At 42.2% G+C, this 20,641-nt stretch overlaps 1 protein-coding gene across 1 annotated transcript in view; it reads right to left on the bottom strand.

The window, feature by feature from the left end:
* Nucleotides 1–20,641, bottom strand: part of LOC310642792 (ankyrin repeat domain-containing protein 26-like) — a 35,824-nt gene that overhangs the window by 1,842 nt on the left and 13,341 nt on the right. The window contains exons 5-7 of the mRNA XM_083366718.1: nt 18,257–18,309; nt 11,787–11,939; nt 315–532 (exon numbers count right to left, since the gene is read on the bottom strand). Of these exons, the coding sequence (XP_083222844.1) occupies nt 315–532; nt 11,787–11,939; nt 18,257–18,309 (424 nt within the window). The remainder of the gene's footprint in view (nt 1–314; nt 533–11,786; nt 11,940–18,256; nt 18,310–20,641) is intronic.

The following is a 20,641-nucleotide window of genomic DNA, read 5'->3' as shown; positions in this document are numbered from 1 at the left end:
GAATTATATTCTCAGAATACAAACAGAAGTATAAACAGAAAGGTTATTTTTTTAATGTATTTAAACACTAATCTGAAAAAATATTTTCCCCTTTACTATTATATTTAATAGTAAATATTAAATATTATATTTAATTATATATTCTATTTTAATATTAATTGTAATAATTCAATTTTTAATGCCCAGTGTTATAATTTATTTTATTCTGTTATTTATGGGATTGTAAGCCACCCAGAGTTGCTTGGTAGTAAAATGGGTAGCAGATTTACTAAGAAAAAATACAAGTTTACAAGAATTGAAACTTTTTTACTTACCTATCCAATTTGCTCCCCAAAGATTTCCGTATTTTTCGTTCTTCTGAATACAGTCCTTTGTATCTTTCCAATTCTGTATGTATAGATTCTTGCTGGTTGTTTTTAAGTTTGGCCAACTCTGATTCTAATTCTTTAATTTTATTTTCCAGTTGATTTCTCAAAGAAGCATTATTAGTAGCTCTTATCTGTTCCAAAGTTTTTTGAGAAGCAGCCTGTATCTAAGACACAAAATGTATTAATTTAGAAGAAGTCCTTTCTGTACACTTAATTAAATCATTGATATATTGTCTGAGTATAGCAACCTGATTTAATGAAAATATTAAGCAATTTTGTCAACAATATAACTTAGTTAATATTTGTCAATTATTTAAAAGAACCAGTCTGGTCTAATGATTAATTCACCAAACTAGAAACCAGGAGACTGTGAATTATAGCCCTGCCTTAGGTATGTCAAAGCCAGCTAGGTGAGTTTGGGCCAGTGATTTGTGGTTGTGAGGAAAATAGGAGGAAAAAGGAATAGCAGATATGTTGTCTGTCTTGAATTATTTATAACAATAATAAAGACAGGAAATAAGTAAGTAACCTGTAAAAAGAAATTGACTTCTTCCAATTTTTGTCTTATGTCGTTCCTAGCTCGTTCTTCGATCTCTCTCTTGTATTGTTCCACTTGGCTGAGATCTATTAAGTTACCCTGTACTTGGCGTTTGGGGTTAGCTACTTCTTCTTCTAGTTGCAATTTGCTTTTTTCTAATTTTGCATGATTCTTTTGGAGTGAACAGGGCAATAATGAAAATACAAATTACAAAAGTTAAAACAAGATTAAATAAATGCCCACATACTAAAATACATCATTAAAACCTAATAAAAAACAGTAGCAACCCCCCCCCCAATCCCCTCATCAGGCCAGGCCAGCTTGTTCAAAAAAGTATGTTTTTAGCTCGCGGCGAAAGGAGCGAAGGTCGGGCGCCGTCCGGAGCTCAACCGGTAGCTGGTTCCATAGCTCCGGGGCGCCCACAGAGAAGGATCTCCCCCTGGGGGCCACCAATCGACATTCTCTGACCGGTGGCACCCTGAGGAGGCCCTCTCTGTGGGAACGCACAGGGCGGAGGGAAGTCGATGCCGGCAGCAGGTGTTCCTTCAGGTACTCCGGACCCCTGCCATGTAGGGCTTTGAATACCATTACTAGTACCTTGAATCTCACCCGGAAGGCAACTGGTAACCAATGCAGCTCACGGAGCAGAGGTGTAACGTGGGAGTATCGGGAGACTCCCAACACAACTCTCGCGGCTGCATTCTGCACCAGTTGGAGCTTCCGGGTGGTCCTCAAGGGCAGCCCCATGTAGAGAGCGTTGCAGTAGTCTAGTCGAGAGGTCACAAGCGCATGAGTGACCGTGCATAGATCATCCCGGCTTAGATAGGGCCGCAACTGGCGCACCAGGCGAACCTGGGCGAAAGCCCCCCTAGTCACAGCTCCTATGTGATCTTCCAGGGTGAGCCGTGAATCTAGGAGGACTCCCAAGTTGCGAGCCCTATCTACGGGGGGGTAATAGTTCACCCCCCATAGCGAGAGGTGGAATGTCCGAATAAACCCGGGATGAAGGTATGCAAAGCCACTCGGTCTTGTCGGGGTTGAGTTGAAGTCTGTTCCTCCCCATCCAGACCCGAACCGCCTCCAGGCAACGGGACATCACGTTGAGGGCATCACTGGGGTGGTTTGGGGTCGAAAGGAAAAGTAGTAAAGCTAATAATAACAATGGTAGTTATAGTAGATTACCATAAACAATATTAAGTTTTCAATGTATAGTATTTTTCTTCCTCAAATAAATTCAAAACTGCATAAGAGCCTTGGTGGAGCAGTGGGCTAATGCCTCCTTAAGTAACACCAGGTGCCTGCAATTAGTGCAGGTTCGCATCCCACCAGGCTCAAGGTTGACTCAGCCTTCCATCCTTCCGAGGTACGTAAAATGAGGACCCAGATTGTCGGGGGCAATTAAGCTGACTTTGTAATAATGCCGCTTGGGGGGGGGCGAAAGCCCTAATAAGCAGGCATATACATAGAATGAAGGCTACTGCTAAGCTTGTAAGCCGCCCTGAGTCTTCGGAGAAGGGCGGGATATAAATGGAATTAAAATAATAAATAAATAAATAAATAAATAAATAAATAAATAAATAAATAAATATCGCATTCCTTTCTCTCTAACTCACTTATCTAGCCATTGATAGAATTTGTTCCAAGTTCTATAGTAAATTGAAAGTTCTTTCTCTTTAATCTCTAAATTGCTATCCATTTCTGCACAATCCAATATTTTCTTGATTAATACTTCTTCAGTTGGTAACTTTTCATTTTTCCAATATTCAGCATACATAATTCTCGCTGCTGTCAATACATGTAACATTAAGTATCCACTCTCCTTGTCATAGTTGGGGCCTATCATTCCTAACAGAAACACTTCTGGTTTAAATTCTATTTTTTTTAATCATCTTCTCCAACCATAGATGTATCTTAAGCCAAAACCTTTTTGCTTTAGGACATGACCACCGTACATGATAATAAGTACCTGGTCTTTGATTACATTTCCATCAGACATTTGAAGTATTTTTAAACATTTTGGCTAGTCTCACTGGTGTCATGTGCCATCTATAAAACATTTTATACAAATTTTCTTTATATGGTACAGCTTTGGTTAATCTAATATTTCTGTCCCATAACTTTTCCCATTCTTCAAGCTCTATGGTATGTCCAACATTTTTTGCCCATATTATCATTGTTTCTTTAATTTGTTCATCCTCCACCTTAAGTTAAGCAGTAATCTATAAAGTTTTTTAATCAGCTTTTCATCTGTTTTTAGCAATGTAAGATCAAGTTCTGTCTGTTCTTTATAGAGCCCCGTCGTTTTCACATCTTTTTCATATCTTGATTGGATTTGTAGGTATGGCCACCATGATAGGTCAACACCTTGTTGTTGTAAGTCTTGTCTAGATTTCAATCTTCCTTCATTGTCCAGTAAGTCTTCATATGTTACAAGTTTATCATAGTTAATTAAGTTTGGGTAAGCAAAGGCTTCCATTGTTGTAAGCCATTCAGGTATCTTAATATAATTTTTTTTCTTTTAGTTTTTCCCATTCTAAGAGAAGTGAGTTTCTTATAGCATGGTTTTGGAAATATCTATGTGCTTTATTCTTACCATACCACAGAAAGGCATGCCAGCCAATCTGCAGGTCATGCCCCTCTAGGTATAGTATAAATGATTGAGTGTTTTTATTTGAAATAGATTCCTACAGTTATTCTCAGAAGAGAACAATATTAAGCAGATATAATAATAGGCTCTTAAGAAAATCCATACATTAAGCATGCATGCCTATCCAAAGACATCCACAGAATCAGATTTTCATTAAAATAATAAAAGCAATATCATATCATAAACTCTGCTTCTTTTCAATCCCCACAAGGTCACAACACATACTAAAGTGACAGACCTTGTCTTACAACAGGGTAACACTAAAAGTAATTTGTCATTTTGTCATTTTCACCATCTTTGTGCCTGACTTCAATATTATTTATTTAGCAATTCATTTAATGTTCTCACAGACTTTTTAGGTTCTGTTTCAAATTCTAGCATATGTCTAACATTTTAATTCTTGTACTTAGCTTTAGTTCTCGATGAGCATTAATCTTTCTAGTTTTTATTTTATTTTTATTTTATATATTACTGTTACATTTCTGTAAATATTATCATAAATAAAGTTTATATATAATTTTATAAAATGTGTCCACAAAGCACAGTACAAGGCTGTGTTTGAGTATATTTAATATTAAACCCTGCTTAGAATTAATCTTTATCCAGTACCAACTGCCATTTAAAGTCATTAGAAAGTAATTCACACTTTTTGGCAAATTCACATTTTTGACAAAACTACAAGTCTTAAATGTGGCTGACAAGATCATGGTCTCTTCTGACATAGTATCCCTATTTACATCTATCTCTCCTCACTTAGCATACAAAGTAATGATAAAAAACTAGAAGAATTCAACACAGATCAGCACAACCTAATCAGGACACAAATCATGAAGCTACTCCAGAGTACTGCCAACATACCTACTTCACATTCAAAAGGGAACTAGAAGACTGTACATTTCAAAACTACAAACCTAAATTTTGGCGCTGCTATGTGGACAACACATTTGTCATCATCAAAAGAAATGCAATGAAAGACTTTCATATCCTATTAAACTCCATCTTCCCAGCCATACAATTCACAATGGAGGAAGAAACGGCTGGATATTTATCATTTTTGGATGTGCTTGTCAACAGGCAGAAAAATGGAAGCCTAGAAATCACCGTTTATTGCAAGGCCACAACACTGCACGCCTTCTTAGTAACCATCCACTGTCACCCAAAAAAAGTTGCACAAGAATACTATTTGACAGGGTGAGAACCCACTATAGTACCCAGCAATCTAAGCAACTGGAGAGAAGATATCTATATGAACAATTCAGGCAGAAAGGGTACCCACAACCACCTATTACAAGATGCATGCGCAACATGCAAGGAAATGAAGATAGAAGGTATAGGACCAACTATATGGCACACCCTGCCATACATCAGAAACATTATGGAAGCAGTAGAATGCAGCTTCCGACATCTGCAAGTGGGCAATCGCACACCACCCAGAGGCTACCATACAAGGGCAAATCATGCATTGCAAAGATTACTTAGAAGTGGTAATACTTCTAGTGTAATCTACTGGACCCCTGCATGGATTGCCAATGTGACTATGTAGGACAGATTGGGAGGAAGCACCAGACTGCAAGAACACAAGCAAGTGGTCAGACGAGGAGACCAAACTCATTGGTAGCTTCACATTGCAACAAATAAGGCCATACATTCAATTTCATAGCTACTAAGATTGTTGGCCATGCAGGTACAAAGATAGCCAGGGAAATGATTGAAGCTTGGGAAATGGGCACCTTGTCAGTCAACAGAAGTGCTGATTTACCACCAGCTTATCAGGGACTTAGGAGCTGAGAACATGGCAGCACAAGAAAACAATAGCCAATCACCGGCTATCCACACACCCATCAACCAATAGGAAGGCACCACATAAATATGATGCATCGAATAGCCCAAAGCATACATTCTGGCAGAAAGAAGTTCTCTGAAGATGGGCTCTAGCACAAGTCCGAAGCTCAGAAGACTAAACCTCTGGTCCCAGATTGGATCTTGCAGCAATTCACACTGCTTAAAATTTTTCATTTGGCTATGCTACAGTCTAGTTATGATAAAAAATGATAAATGTATATCTAATAGTAACAATTATATTCTAATTTTGCAAAATATTCTATTAGTCACAACTAGGTTCAGAACACTAATAACCCTCAAAGTGAATACATTTTGGCAAATTATCAATAATACTACCAAGCCTCCACTCATATTTTTTATTTTTTGGCCATCAAGTAAATAGGGTCAGACCTCGTTAGTATTTGGAATGGGAGTTCACAGAAAAATCCCTGAATTACAGGTAGTCCTTGATTTATGACTGGTTGTTTAATGACCATTCAGAGTTATGACAGCCTCAGAATGGGCGCTAGTTTGGTGGTTCTAGCAGGAGAGTGCAGCTATCATATAATTTTCACCAAAGATCGGTATACTTGTTTTATCTGGGATGGCTGTCCTCTTCTACCAAGCTCAGGAGGGATGCACATGGAGCAGTGAGGGAGGAAGAGGATACTCGACTATCCAGACAGATCAGCCAAATCAACACTAGTGATCAGATATCGCACCCAGATTGCTCTCACATCCAGAATGGGTGTTTATGGCCCAATAATTTGTGATGTCTTTTGCCAGTTTCCATACAGTACAATGAATTCGGACTTCCAACTGCATGACTTGCTTAATGACCCAATGATTTGCTTAATGAATGCCATAAAAATGGTTGTAAAATTGGGTTTGGGCACGTGGTAACTTGACTTATGACCATCAAGACTTAAACCCAAATCTAAACTGCATTCATAATTCAAAGACTATCTGTACTGGTAGTCTTTAACTTAGAAAAGTTCATTTAGTGTCCGTTCAAAGTTACAATGGCACTGAAAAAAATGACTCATGACCATTTTTCACACTTATGACCATTGCAGCATCCCCATACTCATGTGTTTTACATTCGGATGCTTGACAACATACTCACATTTATGATGGTTGGAGTGTCCCAGAGTCACGTGATTCCCTTTTGCAACCTTTGGACAAGCAAAGTCAAGGGAGAAACCAAGTCCACTTAACAACCATGTTACTAATTTAAGAACTGCAGTGATTCATTTAACAAATGTGGGGAGAAAAGTTGTAAAATGGGGCAAAACCTACTTAACAAATTTCTCACTTAGTAACATAAATTTTGGGCTCAATTGTGGTCGTAGGTTGAGGACTACCTGTGTAGGCTAGAATACGAAACTGAAAAACATCCTGAAAGAAGGCAATGACAAACTGTATTTTAATGCCGCAAACATTTATATGGACATACCCATAAAATCTCCAAAGCTAATAACAATTTAAAAGAGAATTTACATCTCAATATTCCTAGGCTATAAGTCTTAGTGAATACAAAATAAAACAATTAAGAAACTGTTTCACATGTCACTATTTTTCCACTTTGACTTGCTTTCAAAAGTAAAAAATGAAATGAAAAATAAAATTTAAAAGTTGGCAAGAATGTTTAAGAAGTTTAAAAAGTCCTAAAAATTTTTTTAAAAGGTCCAAATAGTAAAGCGAGTCCTAGAAGAATATTTAATTAATAATCACAATTAAAACAATAATAATAAAATAACTGTCAACTCTACAATGAGTGTAGCTGCAGCCATTTTTCCCTCTCATTCTAGGTTGCCACATAGAACGGAGGGAGGGGAGTTGCCCAGGTGCTTTGTTAGTCAAAATAATCTTTTGTCCTGTGGGAACCAAGGTCATCTATTGCTCCCGCGACTAGGAATTGGGTGTTGCATAAAGAAGCCTGCCAGATGAAAACATTGGAGAACGTAGTTGCTTGCATAGTTTTGTGAGTGGAAGATTATACTAATTGGGTAATTGTTACTTGTGTATTCAGACTTGGTTTCACTTTTGACCGTGCCAATATTTGTAACTAATAAACATGTTCTTTGAGGAATTTTCAAGCCTCGGAGTTCTGCTTTGTTTGACTCTTGTCTGTCAGAACCATAAAGACTCGGTGAAGATTTGAAGATTGAGGAAAAGAATGGAGCCATTGCTGGCTGCAAGGGAACTCCAGCTGATGGAGCGCAAGCAGCCACTCTAGCTGAGGAGGTGTCACTGGCAGGGGCTCAGCCAAAGTCCAGGTTGATACAACCTGGAAAGCTGGTACTGGAGGGGGAACTACAATCCTGGCGGACATCTATCAAGCCAAGGCTGCCTCTCAGTGCAGGAGCACTCCTGTAGCTGCTGAAGAGGAACTCTTGTTGCTGCCGTCCCAGGGGTTTTCATCCGCGGCATAAGGCAGGGGTCGACAACCTGAATGGGTCAAAGAGCCACTCGGAACCGGTTCTTTCACAAAGGCAAAAAAATGGGAGCCATAAAAAGCACGCACGCACGCACTCGCGCATGTGCAGAACAGGGGACTGAATTGAAGAATGAAAGAAGCAAAGATTGGGAACCACCGCGCTTGCTCTCTTTGGCGACAGGAGCTGTGGTGTGTCTGGGCAGCACCGCCTGCCTGCCGGGCAGTAACAACAGGAAGGTGGCAGCGGCGGCGATAGTTGGGGCGGCCTAGTGCCCTCGTCGAGAAATGCTGCAGGTGCTCCAGGCCTGGTGTGGGAGCATCCGCGCTTGCCGTCTTTGGCAGCTGCGCCAGCAGGAGCAGCAGTGTGTCTGGGCAGCACTGCTGAGCGGATGATTAAGGAAAGCGAGGGCTTGCCATCTTTGGCGGCTATGGCAGCAGGATCAGCGGTGTGTCCGGGCAGCACCGCCTGGTACTTGGAGGGGTGGGAGCTGCCTGCGCATCACCCACGCCCGCTAGCCGAGTACTGCCTACCGGGCACAGGAAGGGCACTAGGCTGCCCCAACAGCAGCTGCCACCGCCTTCCTGTTGCTGCTCCTGCCACCAAAGCCGCCAAAGATGGCAAGCCCTCGTTTTCCTTAATCATCCTCTCCACTTCCAACTTTTCCAACGAACAGCTCCCCGCCACACCCTAAAAACAAGCTCTATGCCTAGGTTCTGGCGCTTCAACGCTTCCAAACTCCCCCCCCCACTTCGCCCTATGCTGGCTACTTTCCATATTAGGAAGGCGAAGCCCACCAGCTCCAGGGATGGCCTTTCCAGGGAAAGCTGCGCACGGTAGAACCGTCGGGCCAGGCATCCCTCCCCACCCCTTCAAGCGGGTGTAAGCTGGGGGAAGCTGATTCAACCTGGGACTTGACGGGAGACCGGACTCGTCACTCTGCCTTCTGGGCTGGGAGGGCAAGGACTCTGAGGAGAGGCTTCAGCCTGCAAAGTTCAGCCAAGGAAAGGCGTGGATGCAAGAGCCCTTCGTCCCGGACCGTGCGCCGCACTTGCCCAGACGGCATCAGCTTACCTATCTCTCGCGCCTCGGCTCCCGGCTCCGCCAGTCCCACACAAACTCCCGGGCCGAGTGGGAACTGCATGGCGCAGCTAGCAACTTTCCCTGCCCCCGCTTCCGTCCCTCCCGGCTTGCTACCGGGACTGGTAGCGCCGTGCTTGCATGCTATTATGTCTGACTGCCAAGAGATCACAGAATATGGGAACCCCCCCAGCGGGGAGCCACCGTACTTGCCATCTTTGGCGGCTGTGGCGGCAGGACCAGCGGTATGTCTGGGCAAAGTAAACAAAATTCTGGTGGCATGCTGGAGCTTGCCCAGCCTCGGCTGTTGGGCCACGGTCCGCTCATTGGGCAGCCTGGCTTCCTGACGGCACATCCTGCAGGGGAGGCGGTGGTCCGGCATTGTTTACCTCCCTCCTGTGTGTGTCGGACCCGTGGGGAACGGCTAGTAGAGGTGGCGGCAGTCCGGTGTTTGCGTCTCTCTGTGTGTCGAGCCCCATGGGCCCGACACACACACAAAGAAGGGGGGGAAGCGCTGGACTGCCGCCTCCCTACCTGCCATTCCCCACGGGTCCGACACACACAAACGAGAGGGGAAAAAAGGCCAGACTCCCACCTCCCTAAAAGCTGTTCCCGTGGGTCCGACACGCACACACACACACACACACACACAAACGAGAGGGGGGAAAAATGCCGGACTCCCGCCTCCCTACCAGCCATTTCCTGTGGGTCTGACACACACACACACACACACACACACACACACACACACACACACACAAAGGAGAGGTGGAAAAAATGCTAGACTCCCGCCTCCCTACCAGCCGTTCCCCACAGGCCGACACACACACACACACACACACACACACACAAACAAGGGGGGGGTAATGCCGGACTGCCGCCTCCCTACCAGCCGTTCCCCACGGGTCTGACACACACACACACACACACACACACACACACACATAAACGAGGGGAAAAACATGTCAGACTGCCGCCTCTCTACCAGCCATTCCCCGCGGGTCCAACACACACACACAAATGAGGGGGGAAAAATGCCAGACTGCTGCCTCCCTACCAGCCATTCCCCACGGGTCCGACACACACACACAGACATAAAGGGAGTGAGAGACAGAGAGTGGGAATGGGGAAAATAAGGAGGGGGTCTGGCAGCACCTGAGACTCCATATGCTGCTCAGAAACACCATCACCATACCCGCACGCCCCATCTGACCGACCCACTAACCTTTCCAGCAGTCCTCCCGTCTCTTCCTCTGCTGCCGCCATGTGTAGTCTGAAGAAGAAGAGATTTGTGGGCAGTCCCACAAACCAAAGAACTTCAAACAATCAATTCAAACTTCACAAGTTTTTTTCCCCCTGAGAAGTTTGAATTGATTGGCTGAACGTTTTTCGTCCCACTTTTTTTTTGGACTGCACATGGTGGAGCATGTGGCTCCGGAGCCGTGGGTTGCTGACCCCTGCCATAAGGGAAAGGGATCGATCGGAGGGGACGACTCTGGAGACTGGAAGTTCCAGTCTGCAGTCCACAGCCTCTCGCTCAAGCAGCTGAAGGAGAAGTTAGGCAGGTTGCAGGTAAAAGAGATGGGTCCCGTCGCCAGGATGTGTGTGCTGTGGGGGGGGGGAATGCCAAGGGCTACCCATATCTTCCCCCCCTCACATGTTCCCCAGCCAGCTGTGCTGTCAAGCCCTGTATTCCAGCCAAGCCCACTGCCGCAACCTCAGGCTGCCAGTCCAGGAGCCTGGCAAAGGGAAATGCAGAGTGGTTCGCCCCGTCCCCAAGACCAACAAGCAGCCCAGCAGCAGGTGCAGGCAGCCCTGACGAGGTTTGAGCCGCCTCCCATCAAGCCCACCTTTGATGGGGACCCCAAGAATCTAACCTTCCTAAATCAGGTCTGGACTCATCTAGATCGCTATGCTTATGCCTACCAGGATGATGCCATGATAGTGAATGCTGTGGCGGCCAATTTAGAGGGGGAAGCAGCCGACTGGGTAACCATGATGAAAGGCCTCCTGAACTGCAGGATGCTAACCTATACATGGAGCAACTGAGAGGCCATTTTGAAGATGAACCTCAAACCCTGCTGGCCGAGAAGGAGATCCATTGTCTGAAGCAAAAAGGCTGCTCCGCTAAGGAACAAGTTCGTGAATTCAGAAGAGTTGCTGGTTGGCTGGGGCAGTGGCCGGAATGATTGTTGATCAATTACTTCAATCAGGGGCTAGACCACAACTTACTCCAAGCCTGCATCTATCGGGGCTTTCCCAACTAATTTTTGCTACCTGTAAGCTGGTTATCAATTCCTCAAAACGATTATGAACCTAGATTTCCACAAAAGAAATCGAGAGTTATTATGCAAGTTACAAATGTCTTCAGTCTTCAAAAATTCTCTAAAAATATTTTTTTATTTATATTCCTTACTATTGTTATTCATGATTTCAATAATTTTAATTAATTTATGACTTCTGAAAATAAGAAAACTAATTCACTATGCTATATTAGTTGTCTGAAATATTACATTTTTAAAAATTATAAAATACAGCAAAGCAATTAAACATGAAATCTTATTTCCCCAAAATATTATGGTTGACTTACAGAAACACTATCCTGTAGGTCTTTTTGAAGTATCTCAATTCTATTACTTTGCTGGTTTGTCACTATTGCACTGATTACATACAGAGGTTGAGTAGCCTGGGGGACACCATAACCTTTATGCATCCCACAGTATAAATGCCAGAGAGCTGAATGGTATTCTATTTTCTGGAAGGTATTCTCAATGTAGGAACAGAATCATGGCAAAACTATTTTAAAACCTAATGCATCAGAAAGTGTTAGATGTCATCTCTTCTGCTCCCACAGTAGAAGATATAAAGCATTTAAAAAACTGTTGCAAGCATACCTTACATTTCATCCTTTCTATTTCCTTCAGAAGTTGCTGTTTATCCTCCTCCAAGTCAATACAATAACGTGTTGAAACTTCCAATGAAGCTTCTGTCCTGGATTGCTTTTTGAGGGAATCTGCAAGCTCTTGCTGCAATTGCCTTATTGTACTCTAAAAAGATTTTTAATGAAATAATTAATACAAAATAGACTGAAAGGATTGCATTTTAATTCATCTAATATTTATAATAGGTACAAGAATGTTCAATTACATATATTTTTGAGTTTGTGTGTGTATGTATGTCTATGTTTATATGTACTCAATATGCAAGTATAGTTTTCCTTCCTGACCAATATCAACCGAAGCAATGAACAACCATTTACTAGCAGAAGGAAGGCAAATATAAATTATTTAAAATAAAGTCCATCATTACCATATTCAAATAATATAGTGTCTCTGAAGGAAAATCAAGCTTAATTTAGAAATCTGTATCCTGAAAAATGATTGTATTTATGAAATTGACAGAACATAAATCATGCTTACCTCTCTATCTATTTTCTCAGATTCATATTTAATGACTTGGTCCTTTAAATTATTACATTTTGTGATTAATTCTTTATTTCTCTCTTCCATCATCTGAACTTGCTTTTCAGTATCAGCTCTAAGTTTATTAAAAATATCACAGAATTTATCTTGAACATCAGTCACTGCTTTTTCTTTGATAATGCCTTTGTTCTGAAAATCTTCAAGCTGTTGTCGAAGTAAGAGATTTTCACTTTGGACCTGTGCTAAACGTTCTTGCAAAGATTCCTGTTTTATTACAAATTTGCTTATTTGATCCTTTGCAACTTGTTGTGCATTTTCAAGTTCTTTCACTTGGCACTGTAACTGGTTTACATCTCTTTGAATACTATCTAACAGCAAATTCTTTTCCCGGAGATTGTGAGTTGCATGGTGAAGCTCATTTTCTAGACTATTAGCTTTACTTTCAGCTTTCCCTAACTGTTGAGACAAGCTACTGTTTGTTTCTCGTAGAGTACATACATCATGATTCAATTTGTCTTTTAAGTGGAGCCATTCATCCCTCTCTCGCTGAAGCAATCGTTCAAGATCACTTTTTGATACCTGACAACGATCAAGTTCCTGAAGAGCAGAAGTCAAACGAGAGCGTAGTGAATCAAGTTCTATTCCCAATCTTTCTTTATTTTCCTTGATATGTTCCAATTTGGATGCTACCATTGCAACCTCAGTTTTTGATACATTTATTTGGGAGGCAGCTGAGAGAAGGGGGTGGCAGAGGCTGGATCCCCCGAAAGAAGTCTCTGCCAAAACGAGAGAATGGAGCGGTGGAAGCTTGCCGCCCATTCTCTCGGCAGAGACTTCTTTCGGGGGATCCAGCTTCTGCCGCACCGCACCGAGAGAACAGCAAGCCGCCCCGTTCTCTCGGCGGAGCGCTCCACCGCCCCATTCTCTTGGCGGCTTGCCGCCCCGTTCTCTCGTCTTGGTGGAGACTTCTTTTGGGGTGGCAAGCTGCCGAGAATGGGGCGGTGGAGCGCTCCGCCAAGAGAATGGGGCGGCTTGCTGTTCTCGGCGCGGCAGAAGCTGGATCCCCGAAAGAAGTCTCTGCCGAGAGAATGGGTGGCAAGCCTCCACCGCCCCATTCTCTCGGCGGAGTGCTCCACCGCCCCATTCTCTCGGTGGAGGCTTGCAGAGGTGGCGGTGGAGCTGCGCACGCAGCTCTCCAAACCGTCGCCGCCTGTTTGGAGAGCTGCTGCCTTGTCAAACATGGACGAAGGCAGCAGCTCTCTAAACAGGGCAGTGGAGGTTTGGAGAGCTGCGCTTGCAGCTCTCCAACCCGTCGCTCTCCAAACCTCCACTGCCCCGTTTGGAGAGCTGTTGCCTTGTCAAACATGGACGAAGGCATCAGCTCTCCAAACGGACGGCGGTGGTTTGGAGAGCTGCGCGCACGCAGCTCCCCAAACCTCCGCCACCCCATTCTCTCAATGGGACTTTTTTACTCCCACTTTTTTTCCAGAATGGCAGAGCAGGACAGGGAGCCGCAGCAGATGGCTTAAAGAGCCGCATGCGGCTCCGGAGCCGTGGGTTGCCGACCCGTGCTCTATGGGATAGGAGTGTCCAATAATACGTAGCCTCTTCTCAACTCAGTCAATATCTCACTGATGGCCCTCCCAAATTGAAAACAATCCTGTGCAAATGGTCTAGAAGTGGTACCAATTACTAGAACTTTATGAAAGTCATCTTTTGCAACTACAGAACATATCTCCCATAGAAATTTTATTAAATTTATATTTAAAAGTTATTGTGATATGACCTATCAGGTATACATTATTATTTCTTGCCAGTGTGTAACAAAACCGCTATCACCAATATGGACCATAAATACCAAGCATAATCATGTGTCATAATCAGCATTACTGATTAAAAGGACCATAATTCTACCAAATCTTTAAATACAGATACAAATAAAAATACTATTTTGAGACTGAATAAGGTACAGCACATCTGAAGTGGGGTAGGAAGGTACTCCAGAGAATGGATGACAATTTTTTTTCCAAAGCTGGCATCAAATTAATGTCCATAGTAGTGACCCGATCAAGCAGGAACAATGATTTTCTTTCAATTACCATTCTCAAGTATCAATGCAATAAGTTATTTAAATTTTTGAATTTGGAATTGTTAATTTCTGATTCTAGTCTGGTGTCAAATTGATACCTACGGTACACTTCTTTTAGCAGTGCTGTTATACAGTACAACAAAGCACAACTTAATCTAATATAATTTCATAGTATTTGTAAAAACCTTACAAGGTGCCAATTTCACAATTCTGTTGTTCTGCTGGAAGAGAAGTTAGTTCAGTTGAATTGCACAGTTGCAAAGTTACCCCATGGAAACAGCTCCAGTGGAAACTCCTAAATTTAATCTGCAAGCTACAATCTGCCTGGTTTAAGTAGGGTATTTTCAGGTCACGTGACTAACAGGTTCTCTCCAGGAACATCATTATGAATAAAGCTCCCAGAGGTATCTGTTAGCTCAAGAATATGTGTACATGATTAAAAACAATTCATTGGTTCTAATAGATTCTATAATTTCTAAACAAGTAACAGTTCATTATAATATTTACTAATTTGAATACACTACAGATGTATAGACTTTCACTCTCAGGATTTTACCAATTCCCCATTGCTAAGGAATCTAAGAATTAAGTCCATGAATTTGGAAGATTAAGACTGAGGAAGGCAACCTATCATGCTAGGAAGGAATTTTTAATATTAAAATTGGGTGTGGACAGACAAAGGACAGGAGAGATATATACCGTAATCTTATACTTATTTGTATAATAAATTTTATTAAATTTGTTTTTATATAATGAATCATAGATTGGAAAAAACAGATTAGAATAACAAAATTAAAACTTTGTGCTTTGGTGCCAAGATATATGTCAGGAAACATATAAGAAAATAGTATGTCTTGATGGTTTAACTTACAGGGAATCATATAAATGTGAGTTAAAGCTCCATAAATTTAATTACTACACAGAATCAGAAAGCCTTTCTGGTACCATTTTTGTCCCAAAAACAGAGCGTTTAGTTTTTCCTTTATATACAGTCATGGCCGAAATTGTTGGTACCCCAGAAATTTTTCAAGAAAATCAAGTACCGTATTTCTCACAGAAAAGTATTGCAGGAACACATGTTTTGCTATACACAGGTTTATTCCCTTTGTGTGTATTGGAACACAACAAAAAAGGGAGGAAAAAAAGCAAATTGGACATAATGTCAAACAAAACTCCAAAAATGGGCCGGACAAAATTATTGGCACCCGTAACTTAATATTTAGTTGCACACCCTTTGGAAAAAATAACTGAAATCAGTCGCTTCCTATAACCATCAATAAGCTTCTTACACCTCTCACCCGGAATTTTGGACCACTCTTCCTTTGCAAACTGCTCCAGGTCTCTCTTATTGGAAGGGCGCCTTTTCCCAACAGCAATTTTAAGATCTCTCCACAGGTGTTCAATGAGATTCAGATCTGGACTCATTGCTGGCCACTTCAGAACTCTCCAGTGCTTTCTTGCCGTCCATTTCTGGGTGCTTTTTGACGTATGTTTGGGGTCATTGTCCTGCTGGAAGACCCAAGATCTCGGACGCAAACCCAGCTTTCTGACACTGGGCTCTACAGTGCAACCCAAAATCCTTTGGTAATCCTCAGATTTCATGATGCCTTGCACACATTCAAGGCATCCAGTGCCAGAGGCAGCAAAACAACCCCAAAACATCATTGAACCTCCACCACATTTCACTGTAGGTACTGTGTTCTTTTCTTTGTAGGCCTCATTTCGTTTTCGGTAATCAGGAGAATGATGTGCTTTACCAAAAAGCTCTATCTTGGTCTCATCTGTCCACAAGACGTTTTCCCAGAAGGATTTTGGCTTACTCAAGTACATTTTTGCAAACTGTAATTTTGCTTTTTTATGTCTCTTTGTCAGCAGTGGGGTCCTCCTGGGTCTCCTGCCATAGCGTTTCATTTCATTTAAATGTCGATGGATAGTTCGCGCTGACACTGATGCTCCCTGAGCCTGCAGGACAGCTTGCATTCCTTTGGAACTTGTTTGGGGCTGCTTATCCACCATCCGGACTATCCTGCGTTGCAACCTTTCATCAATTTTTCTCTTCTGTCCACGACCAGGGAGATTTGCTACAGTGCCATGGGTTGCAAACTTCTTGATAATGTTGCACACTGTGGACAAAGGCAAATCTAGATCTCTGGAGATGGACTTGTAACCTTGAGATTGTTGATATTTGTCCACAATTTTGGTTCTCAAGTCCTCAAACAGTTCTCTTCTCCTCTTTCTGTTGTCCATGCTTAGTGTGACACACAATGCAAAGACTAAGTGAACTTCTCTCCTTTTTATCTGCTTTCAGGTGTATTTTTTATATTGCCCACAACAGTTACTTGCCCCAGGTGAGCTTAAAGGAGCATCACATGCTTGAAACAATCTTGTTTACCCACAATTTTGAAAGGGTGCCAATAATTTTAACCGGCCCATTTTTGGAGTTTTGTTTGACATTATGTCCAATTTGCTTTTTTTCCTCCCTTTTTTTGTTGTGTTCCAATACACACAAAGGGAATAAACCTGTGTATAGTAAAACATGTGTTCCTGCAATACTTTTCTGTGAGAAATACTTGATTTTCTGGAAAAATTTCTAGGGTGCCAACAATATGCTGATGATACCCAACTTTTTATTTCGACCCCAAACCACCCCAGTGATGCCCTCGCTGTGATGTCCCGTTGCCTGGAGGCGGTTCGGGTCTGGATGGGGAGGAACAGACTTCAACTCAACCCTGACAAGACTGAGTGGCTGTGCATTCCGTCTCCCCGGGACACTTGGGATGTTCCATCTCTTTCTATGGGGGGTGAGTTTTTACCCCCTGTGGATAGGGCTCGCAACTTGGGAGTCCTCCTAGATTCACGACTCACTTTGGAGGATCACATAGTGGCCGTGACTAGGGGGGCTTTTGCCCAGGTTCGCCTGGTGCGCCAGTTGCGGCCCTATCTGGACCGGGAGGCCTTATGTACGGTTACTCATGCGCTCGTGACCTCTCGCCTAGACTACTGTAATGCTCTCTACATGGGACTTCCCTTGAAGACTACCCGGAGGCTCCAACTGGTACAGAATGCGGCCGCGAGAGTTGTCTTGGGAGTTTCCCGGTACTCCCATGTTACACCTTTGCTCCGTGAGCTACATTGGTTACCGGTTGTCTTCCGGGTAAGGTTCAAGGTTTTGGTTATGATCTTTAAGTCCCTACATGGCATGGGTCCGCGATACCTCGAGGACCACCTGCTGCCGGCGTCGATTCCCCTCCGCCCTGTGCGCGCCCACAGAGAGGGCCTCCTCAGGGTGCCTCCTGTCAGGGAGTGTCGACTGGTGGCCCCCAGGGGGAGGGCCTTCTCTGTGGGTGCCCCGGCTTTGTGGAACCAACTGCCGGTGGAGCTCCGGACGACATCAGACCTCCGATCCTTCCGTCGCGGGTTGAAGACCCATTTATTTGAACTAGCGGGTCTAGCCTGATGGGGGTACATGGGTTTTTATTGGCTTGTTTTATTCTTGTTTTAACTTGGGCACTGATTTAATTGTTTTTTAATGTTTGTAATGTTTATATTGTTATTTATATTTATGCCCTGTAAACCGCCCTGAGTCCCTTTGGGAGAAGGGCGGTATATAAATCTCAATAAATTAAATTAAATTAAATTAAATTTCGGCCATGACTGTATACACCATTGAGTTCCATAATTCACAACTACAAAATAAACAGTTAATGATACAGGATAAATATTCCTTCATTTCATTTTAATGATAGCTAGTTAGTATTAAACGTGCCTTTAATTTCAGAACTAAATGTTAAAATTTGTTTCAGCCATATAATACAAACAAATATCAATATTAAAATGAACTTTGCATACTTACCTTGCCTTTACTTTTAAATTCTTTGATGATTTTGTGTTCACTATATTGCTGACCTATAATAAAAATGTTGGATAACATACTTGTAATTATTATAATTTGTTAGTTGCACTGCACTCTGAAAACCTTTCCGAGATATGTTTGTCTTAAGATGAGGTTGAATATAGATAATTGTTTCACAGTGAAGGTGAATTTTGAATATTACCAAATAAAAAATTCCAGGCATAGCAAGTGAACCTTGTACATAAAGAATAAAGTTGTACTCAATAGCTTTTATCTGTTAATTTCCTACTCAAATTTGTTTGTTCTATAAAGAAAAGCATTAAAAAAATACACGGGCATGTGCATAAAATCTAGTACAACTTATTTTTGCCTAATTCTGCTATTCCATGTTGTCCTCATATACCATGAGCATACGTTATATATTTATAAGAAATGAGTAGCTTCTCATATATACAGTGTATTCAGAAAGTTTCAGACCCCCTTCACTTTTGTCAATTTTGTTATACTGCAACCAGATTCTACAGTTGTTGAAATTCATTTTTTACTCATTAAACTCAATACCCCATAATGACAAAGTGAAAACAGAATTTTAGAAATGCCGGTAAATTTATTAAAAAGAAGAAAACCTGAAAGATCACATTGGCATAAGTATTCAGACCCTTTGCAACAACTCTTGATCATTGCTGACATGTTCCTACACCTTGCTTGGAGTCGACCTAAGGTAAATTAAATTGATTGGATATGATTTGGAAAGGCACACAACTCTCTATAGAAGGCCTCCCAGCTGACAAGGCATAGTGTAGCAGAGCAAAAGCCATGAGGTCAAAGGAACTGCCTGTAGAGCTCAGAGTCAGGATTATTGCAAGGCACGGATCTAGGGAAGGCTACAATAAAATTTCTGCTGCACTGAAGATTCCTAAAAGCACAGTGGCCTACATAATTCTCAAATGGAAGAAATTTGGCACAACCAGGACTTTTCTAACAGCTAGTTGCCTGGTCAAACTGAGCAATCATGGGAGAAGGGTCTTGGTAAGAGAGGTGACCAAAGAACCCGATAGTCACTCTGACTGAGCTCCAAAGATCCTGTGTGGAGATGGGACAGAGTTCTAGAAGAACCACCATCACTGCAGCCCTCCACCAATCTGGCTTTATGGCAGAATAGCTAGAATTCTTCAGTGCAAAACACACAAAAATCTGCTTGGAGCTTGCAAAAAAGCACCTGAAGGATTTTCAGACTACAAGGAGCAAAATTCTCTGGTCTGATTAAACCAAGATTGAACTGTTTGGCCTCAATTCTTGACGTTATGTCTGAAAGAAACCAGGCATCGCTCAACTCCTGCCTAATATCATCCCAACAGAGAAGCATGGTGGTGGCAGCATCATACTGTGAGGGTATTTTTCAGCAATAGGGACTGGGAGACTGGTCAGGGTTGAGGGAAAGCTGAATGGAGCAAAGTACAGGGATATCCTCAATGAAAACCTGTTCCACAGCACTCAGGAGCTCAGACTGGGCTGAAGGTTCACTTTTCAACATGACAATGATCCTAGCACATAGCCAAGACAACACAGGAGTAACTGAGGAACAACTCTGTGAATGTCCTAGAGTGGCCCTGCCAGAGCCCTGGCTTGAACCCTATTGAACATCTCTAGAGGGACCTGAAAATGGCTGTCCACCAACAGTCAGCATCCAACCTGACAGAGCTTGAGAAGATTTGCAAGGAAGAATGGCAGAAAATCCCCCAAACCAGGTGTGCAAAGATTGTTGTGTGTTATCCAAAAAGACTCCAGACTGTAATTGCTACCAAAGCTGCTTCAACAAAGTAATGAGTGAAGAGTCTGAATACGTACGCCAATGTGATATTTCAGTTCTTTTTAATAAATTTCCAGACATTTCTAAAATTTTGTTTTTACTTTGTCATTATAGGGTACTCAGTGCGGATTAAAAAAAGAATTGAATTTCAACAACTGTGGAATCAGGCTGCAGCATAACAAAATTGACAAAAGTCAAGAGGGTCTGAATACTTTCTGAATACACTGTACTTCTGAATATCATTTTAGGATACTGAAAAATAGATATGTAAAAAGGCAGAAACGACAGTTTCACCAACTTAGTTTCATGTATGTAGCTCCTGATATGCATTTTCAGTCTGAGGTCTTGTAGTTCATTCTATTTGGGTCCATTCTTTTGTACACATAAGGGAATTTAATATGGAGTATTTTAAATATTATTGCAGTTTTTTTCAGTCAAAGTATCTATAACTTAGAATATAATTACGAGCAATTCAAAACCCCAAATTTTGATTTCTCTATTTCTTAATGGAGCACAAGGTCCGATTTCATTTTTAGACAGCTTCCAGGTTTACATGGTTATCCATTAGGTTTATG

This window comes from Vipera ursinii, assembly GCF_947247035.1.
Source record: "Vipera ursinii genome assembly, chromosome: 6".
In the NCBI taxonomy this organism is placed as follows: domain Eukaryota; kingdom Metazoa; phylum Chordata; class Lepidosauria; order Squamata; family Viperidae; genus Vipera; species Vipera ursinii.
The sequence above is the reverse complement of the archived record's forward strand: the minus strand, read 5'-3'. Positions and strand labels throughout refer to the sequence as shown.